The sequence below is a fragment of the Eschrichtius robustus genome, chromosome 10 (assembly GCF_028021215.1).
Source record: "Eschrichtius robustus isolate mEscRob2 chromosome 10, mEscRob2.pri, whole genome shotgun sequence".
NCBI classification, from domain to species: Eukaryota; Metazoa; Chordata; class Mammalia; order Artiodactyla; family Eschrichtiidae; genus Eschrichtius; species Eschrichtius robustus.
Window position 1 is genome coordinate 34349329 of NC_090833.1, and position 8996 is coordinate 34358324.

The 8996-nt window shown below is 41.1% G+C and overlaps 1 protein-coding gene across 2 annotated transcripts in view; it reads right to left on the reverse strand.

The window, feature by feature from the left end:
• The window catches only part of NCBP1 (nuclear cap binding protein subunit 1), a 41380-nt gene extending 32398 nt beyond the window's left edge, over positions 1–8982 (reverse strand). Inside the window, exons 1-3 of one of the 2 annotated variants that reach the window (XM_068552233.1) lie at positions 8541–8982; positions 1842–1930; positions 797–897 (exon numbers count right to left, since the gene is read on the reverse strand). In XM_068552233.1, the coding sequence (XP_068408334.1) occupies positions 797–897; positions 1842–1930; positions 8541–8574 (224 nt within the window). In that variant the 5' untranslated portion in view covers positions 8575–8982. Of the gene's footprint in view, positions 1–767; positions 898–1841; positions 1931–8540 lie in introns of those variants that run through there. The other variant, XM_068552234.1, reaches the window with a different exon arrangement.
• Between the last annotated feature and the right edge of the window lie 14 nt (positions 8983–8996).

Genomic DNA, 8996 nt, shown 5'->3' on the forward strand with positions numbered 1-8996 from the left:
AATTATTTGTATTTTATGAGATGTTAAAGTAAAATCCACTGATAGTTTCAATTTGTGTGTACATTTTTAAATTTCAAAACTGAGCTGTAAGCAATTTAAAAAACCCATTATTTTAAAATAACTGAAATAACATTTTAAGGCACCTTCATAATGAAGACTCCTTTATCCAGAAGTCAAAGATACTCCTTTGCAAAGCATACAGTTTAGAGTGACCAATGTCCCCCTGAGTGATGAGGAAGTCTGGATTGCTAATTCCACTGTTGGGAGAGACTGTTTCATGATTTCATGTGAGACTTTTCCCATTCTAATGTCCTTACAAATTAAATGCTGATACTCGTTCTAGCTAACCTAATTCAGAGAAAGATTATGCCTATTATGTCATAGCGTCAAAAGTATCTTCAGCCTTCTAAGAAGGGCCATTATTACTCGAGTGACTGGTTCTCAAATATGTTTGATACTACTGATTAAAAGTATAAATTAAACTCTATTATATATATTTAATTGTACGTGCTTAAAAGAAAATCACTGAATGTGAAGCTGTCTACTTTCTCACTTAAAAGTAGTCAACTCAAATGATTCTAAGGATCCAAGAAAAGAAACAAAGAAAATGCTCAATTTTCATCCTATTTATCTCTAAGAGTTCGCCAAAGGGCAAAAGGTCATTTCGTTTGACAAATTCCCCACAGAATGAAAGCAGATGACATATGGAACATAAACACATCTTCTGAACATTCACAAGCATTTAAGAGTAGATAATACATTATCACCTGGATTCATAAATCTTTTGTATACATACACTGTACAAAGAAGCCTTAAGATCTTGCTCTTATAGTTAGGAAGATCAGCTTCCAAAACGCCAGCCAAGCCTTCTAGGTTGCTCTCCAAAGAGCAGGCACTCTGTAGAGGACAGCATATTAAATATCTGTCAAGTACTCAGCAATTAGTGCATTAAAATTTTCTAGGTGACGATAAAAAAGTTACGCATAAGGCACTGACAGTTTAGTATAAATAAATTCAGTTGTTATTATTCTTTAGAAAACCATGAAAAGAGAACGAATAAAATTTAAAAAGCAATCTAAGATAGCAGAACAAGTATTAGAAATGCGAGGACATTCTGGGCTCTATTCTACTTCTCTAACTAATTCACTTAATTTTATGACTGGGCAAATTACCTCAACTATCCAGAATTTCCTCGGTCTTCAAATTTTTTTTTTAATACATTAAAAAAAATTTTTTTAAATTTATTTATTTTATTTATTTATTTTTGGCTGCATTGGGTCTTCACTGCTGCGCACAGGCTTCCTCCAGTTGTGGCCAGCGGGGACTACTCCTCACCGTGGTGCGTGGGTTTCTCATTATGGTGGCCTCTCCTGTTGCGGAGCATGGGCTCTAGGCACGCAGGCTTAGTAGTTGTGGCATGTGGGCTCAGTAGTTGTGGCTCACGGGCTCCAGAGGGCAGGCTCAGTAGCTGTGGCACACGGGCCCAGCTGCTCTGCAGCATGTGGGATCTTCCCGGACCAGGGCTCAAACCCATGTCCCCTGCACTGGCAGGCAGATTCCCAACCACTGCGCCACCAGGGAAGCCCCTGGTCTTCATTTTTAAATTGAGTGGACTATTCCCTAAGGTCCCTTCTAAGACTCATATTCTATGAAAATTACTAATAACATTTAACTCTCTGCATTCCAAGGCTTTTAATATGCATTTACTTTGGGATATAGATATATGGCAATACAAACTTTGCCCACAACTTAGATCATCGAGTTTGCAGATGCAGAAACTAATCAAGCACAGTCAACTACAACCCTAAGCCCATAACAGTCTGTGCCTATTTTGATCATACCTTTTCTCCTACTTTGCATATTAAAGATTCCAAATGATCTTCAGTTTCATTTGCATCAGAGGTCTTTCTCCTTTTGTGAGGCTGTCCCCCTGTTTCAACAATGTAAAAAAGTGAACATTACACGATGCATCTGTTATCAAAAACGTTAACTTTTTTAATGCTATAATCACTTTTGTACCAGAAGCCCTACTATTTACACACAGTAGAAGTGCTTAACTGACCCTTCACTTCTCAGACAAGGCTAGATCAACCAACAGTCTCCATACCCAGGGGCACCATAACTCCAGGAAGCATTATTTATGTTAAATTTTGTGATTATAGTGCCCCCATGGAGCAACGCAATGCAGCAGCCCTGTCCATTTCTATGGATAGGCAGCAAAGGTGCCCATAACATGCTAACCACTAGCAGTTAGAAGACTCCCTGTAACACTCATGTATGGCTATTCCCATTCTTTGAACTTGAGTTGTTTATTCATCCTTAGTCACTTGTTCCTAAAACCTGTCGGTGCCAGTAGTACTCATTATTTTAATAATGAAAATTATGTAAACTGATGAAATATGGGTGTAAAAACCAAGTTGAATGCTGTAGAAAGACTTGATTGGGGAAAAAAAGCTTTTAAAAAAGAAAGGTATGAAGAGGAAAACTTCAAAAGATGGGAAAGGGAGCATAAAACATTAGGATTCCTCACTAGTTTTTACAAATGTCTGAGCTCGTAACTCTTCGATTAACGGTTTTGGTTCTATAGACCTTGCAGCACTAGGGTCTAGTTCATCCCAAACAATGAGAATTACAATCAGCAGACATACTCAAAGAAAAGTCCTGAATACTATATCAAACAATCGGTGGGGAAAAGGTATATGTTTTATGGTTTCCTGCTTTAACCAGCTCTTGGTTCCGTACTTTACTGATGCTATTATGTTCAAAAACAGTGTCATTCAGAGTTGTGCAAACAAACAAAAACTACCATTCTGAAATCATTACCAGTCATCTATCTGTCCTTTTGGTCGCTGAAGAATTCAATTTGAATGAAGCTGTGCTACAAATCATCCTTAAGCACTGGACTGTCTATTGTTCGGTCTTGCTGTTAGTGATCTCTTACTACCAACATTTTGTTTAAAACCTCAACATACCCACCTTATATCCTTTTGTGGACTAACATAAGGCTGAAAAAATTTCAAATAAGGTGTTAAATATGGAACATGATGCTGTTGCTACACACAATGTTGGCTAGTCTCCCAGTATAATTCAATTTTTAACTTCCACCAATTAGATTATTAGGATGGCATGTGAGCAAGGAAGCAATAATCTGTAACTGTGTTGGAGATCTGTATTAATAATGAAAATCTGCAGATATAGGGTTACCCAGTAGCAAGTTATACTTTTAATCTTCTCCAGACTTGTACAGCCAAAGGAACTGAACCATTTTTACAGAGTTCATAATTACTTACTTGCCACTGGAACATTTGGCTTGAAAAATAACAATGATTTTCATAAAACACAGCACTTGGCTATTCTAAGCTTGGGGTGTTAAAAATTTTTCCAATGTCTGAAATGATCTTCAGGTACCTACCACCTGAACTCAAGCTGAATAAAACCAATCTATGACTATCTAGATAGGACCAAACAAAGTATTATAAAAGGCCATAGGGCAAAGCACTGTGTGCTTTGACCACCCCCCCAGCCCCTTAGTTATCATTAGGATCTGGTTTAAATAACCACTGAATTTTGAAGGGATAGTTTTGAAGGGATAATGCCATAAAAAATATAATACACATACAGCATGACAGCTGTGATGTATTCCTGGAGATATGTGTCCGTGTGAAGTTGTGGACATGTGTGGTATTGTGGGATCAGTGACCTTGATTCTCAAATATACATTAAACTGAATTCACAGGATCTCTATGAAGGTTCCACCACCCCAAAAGCCAAATTCGACACAAAGGACTTCTATTTCCAGGATTCATTCATTGAAAAAAATGACATATTTGATGCAATGTTTATATAAACTATCAGCCAGGACATTAAAATAGCCTTCTCCAAGAGCAGTGGTTCTCAACTGGGTTGGATTTTTGTCCCCCAGGAGCCACTTGGCAATCTCTGGAGACATTTTTAGTTGTCACAACTCTGGCATCCAGTGGGCAGGGGCCAGAGATTCTACTAAACATACCACATTGCATAGGACAACTCCCAACAACAAAGAATAATCCAGCCCAAAATGGCAGTAGTGCTGATGTTGAGAAACTCTTTCTAGAAAGCAGAATATACTAAATGTTCTTCAGAACCAGATTCTGGTAAGGTTGGGAGAATGCAGATGCTAAAAAACTAGCCAAATGAGAGCAGTTTTTTTTTTAAAACTTTAACCATTGTTCCTTTCTTTCTGGCCCATCTACTTTGCCAACCCTTTATCCCACAACCCACCTCCACACCCTCTCTAAATTAACCATCCAGCTGGCTTGTTCTCAAATCAGTTTAGAAACATACCCCGGTCTTTAAAGCAACCCTCCTAGGCCTTCTTGTAAGACTGAAAAGAAGAAAATACTGCTGTGGGGAGAGAAGGTAGGATTTCTGAAGAACTAGAAAATACAGTATACAGTCCTATCTCTGAAGTGCAACTCTTCTTTTCTCTTCTTCTTCTCATTTTTACTATGCTTGGAAAATGAGAAGAGGCAGAAAGTATTAAGTAAGAGATGCCCCACACTCACCTGATATTGGAGAGAATATAAAGAGGGGTGGGAGGGGGACATACAGACACTATGTGAACTCATGCACAGTAACAGGATACTGAACTGAAGAGAATGTGGGCAAGAGCATGGGTAAGTAGAATAAAGCACTTTAATGAAGAATAAAATTTTGGGAATGAGCTGAATGTTTTCACCTACCCTCAAGAAAGCATATCTAAGGTAGCTCCCAAAACAACAACAGATTTTATATTAACATGTTAATTAAGTAGAAGTTTTACAATGTAAATTAAAGCTACACATTAGCACTTCGTTCTGACACCCTTGCCTAGTACGAAAGAGGGAAGCAAGTCTCTATTAAAACCCATCAGAAAAAAAAAAAAAAACCCATCAGAAAGGGACTTCCCTGGTAGCACAGTGGTTAAGAATCCGCCTGCCAATGCAGGGGACACGGGTTCGATCCCTGGTCTGGGAAGACTGCAACTAAGCCCGTGTGCCACAATTACTGAGCCTGCACTCTAGAGCCCGCGAGCCACAACTACTGAGCCCTCGTGCCACAACTACTGAAGCCTGTGCACCTAGGGCCTGTGCTCTGCAACGAGAGAAGCCCACGCACCGCAGCTAGAGAAAGCCCACGCTCAGCAATGAAGATCCAATGCAGCCAAATAAAAAAACCAACAAAAAACCCACCAGAAAGAATCTTAATACACCAAATAATTTTTCGCCTGTAAGGTGATCCTTATTCTTTGTGGATACACTGTACTACACATCTTACATCCTTATTTAGAATTATATGTACTATAAAAAATTTTAGACCCACAAAGTGGAAACAAAAACCAACTCTGTAAAAGAGAAAGTAACAAAAACAACAAGGGAAAAGGGAAAAGTAAAGCACCTTGATCCTGCAGATTTAAAGAAGTAACCATCACTTCTGAAACAAAGTATACTTTTCATCAGAAAAACAAACCCCTTCACTTCTATTCATTTTATTTTCTATAGTTAGGTAAAAGAACAGTCACCGTCTAAAAGGTAAGGACCTAATTCTAAGTAGCTTAAAAGGGACTAATATGGGGTTTTGGCCAAGATTATGGACACTCTAAAAACTTTCTTAAAAGAACAAAGCAATATATTGAACAGCTATTGTATGCATATCCAAAATAACTGAAAAGCTTCAGAGACATTCTTAAAAAGATTCTAAGAAATGAGTTAGATTTAGCACTGGACCGGTATCCATACACATTAATTTCCATTTAGGACTTTCCTTTCCTTGTCTGTAAATCCATCTCTAGGTGAACTTCATTGGTATAGCTTCCGGAACTTATCTCCTTGGATCAAGGACACTCTAGTCTCAGCACAGAGATACAATTTTAAAATTGCCCTCTGTGAGCTGATCCTCTGCTACCCTTCCGATCTTATCTCCTACAACTCTCCCCTCACTCACTCTGCTACAGCAACACTGGCCTCCTTGCTGTTTGAGGATGATAGGAATACTCTAGCCTTAAAGCCTTTGCACTTGAGGCTCCCTTTGCTTAGACTACTGCGTTTCCCCCACACTGCCATCTGGTTTGCCCCCTCACCTCCTGCAGGTCTTTGATCAGATGTGATTCTCAGTGAGGCCTTCCCTGACCAACCAATACAAAATGGCAACTCCTCCTTGACAGCAGCCTCTACTCTCTTTACCCAGTTTTCTTTTTCTCCATAGCACTTAACACCATATCATACACTATATTTACTTGACTGTTTTCTGCCTGTAAAAGGGAATCTTTATATTGTCCACTGCTGTACTGTCAGTAGTTAGAACTGTGCCTGGCACTGTTAAATATTTGTTGAATAAATTATTATATCTAGTCAGGCATATGTAAAGCCATGGCAGTCAGTGACTGATAAGAGCTGACAATAATCCAGAAATGCTCAGATGCATCTATTTAATACAACAATAATAATTCAGCCTATTTTAAAATAGCTTTCTGCAGTATTTAAGCTTCCAATATTTCTGATTTAAAAAAAAATTAGTAGATGCTTAACCAAAAGAAAAGTATCTAAAATATTTGATTCAGATCACCGTTTAGGATAAACCCTAGCTGATCATTACCCAAACTTTTGTAATTTACGAAAGTTTCAGACTTGGTGTAGTATCTAAGAGGGACTATAAACTGCCCCTCGACTACTAAATTATTCATAGTAAACTCTGGTTAATTAACTCCTTATTTTATTTTGCTTTGTCTTTATATATTTATTCTGAGGTTCCTGCAGCAAGACCCGAATGGACAGTGATTTAGCTGCCAGAAGCTAACTCCTAAGAAAGTTATGCCAGCACCCCAATAACCAAAGCCAAAGTTGTTTTTCTACATATTCACATCCAATTCTCCAGGCTGCCCCTTGGAAACATTTTCTCTCCCTTCAGGGATGCCCTAGAAGAGAGAAGAAGAAGAGTAAAGAAAGCATGAGAAGAGCAAAGAAAATGGGAAGAACTTTAAAAGCCTCAACTTCTCCAAACCCCAAGTGATGACTTCTAGGAGATTAAGTTTTTAATTAATCAAAGGCAAAGCACCTGAAAACTATTTTCTGTGCCCTGTATGTACATTATACAAGAAGCCTCCTGTGTTTAAAAAAAAAAAAAAATCAAAGCATGCAGCATAGTAATACCTGTGTAGTGACAAGAACCTTGGACTTTTTTTCACTGGTGTCTGGGCACTGCTAATCGTGTCTCCATGTTAATTACACTAAAATTTTAGATCCTTAGGTGTCAGATGAGAAGGCTGAACTAGAATATCCTCTCAAGCCATGCCCTAGAAGAAATCTGATATTTCACTGTTAAAACTAAATTAGTGGGATTCTGCTTCTACCCCAAAGTGCCCCAACATTCAAGGAGAGAAAAATGTTAGTGGAGAAAATTAATTCAAATGTTTTGTTCTGTACTTTTTCTTACATTGTCGACATCTGCCAATGTTTATCACCTCTTAAGCATTAACAGGTGATAAAATACACACCATCATGCGCAATTAGTCACACGTGTTACCTCATTTAATCCTCACAAAACCAAGAAGTATGTATCATTACTTCTGTATTACAGACTAAGGTTTAAAGAGGTGATATAACCTGGGCAAGATCACAAAGTAAATGGCAGGGTCCAGCTTTGAACTTAAGCCCTCTGATTCCAAAGTCTGGCCTCTTAACCACTACACTACAATCTTTTCAAAGAACAATACCCTAAAATATTAATAACAGAATTACTGTTAGTTTTTCTTTTTTTGGATGTGTGTTCTTGACTGATTTTTGTAATGTAAGCACCTTTTCTATTTTTAAATAGCAAAATTATTCTTGGTTTTTATGATGGCAACTCCATGATCCCCATGAGCCCAACCATGCAAATGGAGATGGGAATTTAGATCTAAATCTCTACGAGCTCTCCAGTTAGTCTTCCGGCACTTTTTCTTACACGAGGGAAATATGCTTACGGCCAGTTCAAAATCTAACACAACAACCTACGTACATCTTTTTTTTTAGAGACCTCTTGGGTGTGGATAAGAAACCGATTTCTTTCCCTGCCGCTTGAAAAAAGGCAAAACGACGGATGACCGGTACAGGACAGAGCTCAGATTGCGACTCATCAGGTCTCTCGTCTTCTGAGAGCCCTTTTTAGGTACAGTTTGAGGGTCAAAACGAGACACGGGGATGAGTGGGTCCCTGTCACTATCCCTAAGAGGCGGCGGAACAGACACAGGTGTACTTCCCTGCTCGGCGGTGCTAAGGGCCAAATCTTGAAGAGTCCTTAGAGACCAGGAGTCCACCAGGCCGCTCCTCGGCCGACGACTGAAGGAGGTGGGGCGGGGAGAAGCAGGGGCTTTTCAGAAGTCGCCCGGCCACACTCTCGCTGTACCACCCGCTTCTCTCCGCGGCTCCCCGAACGCTCCCGAGTGTAAGGGCTTCCCATCCCTTCGCTCGAGACCCGAAGACCAAAGAAGCCAAAGCTCGACCCCTCCTGGGCGCGGCCTCGGCGGCCGGGCCCAGGGCACTCACCATCGTTCTCGTCGCTGTGCCGTCGCCGTGACATGCCGCACGCCGGTGCGCCGCCGAGCCGAGACGCCGGGCGGGAAGCGCAGCAGGAACCTTCGGGCAGCCGGCCGGCGCGAGGACAGCGGTGAGGCGCGCGGAGTGGCCGTTGCGCAAGCGCACTCTCTCGCGACGGCTCCCGGAAGCACAAGGGGGAGAGGTGGCCTGGTGGCTCGGCGGGCTTGGATCCGGGAGGGCCGGCGTCTGGAAGCTCACCAGGCCGCGGGCGTCTGGTCCGCACGCAACCGCCCTCTCGGGCTACCTCCGCCTCTCGGCTGCTTCCTTCGCCCGCCTTCCCACGAAGTCCTTCCGGGGCCACGCGGAGATCACCGCCTTTTCAGCCAGCCCGAGCCCGCCGGCCGCGAGCCAAGCCAGTAGGCCAACGGTCTAGGAAGGACGCTCTAGTCCCCGCCTCCACTTCAG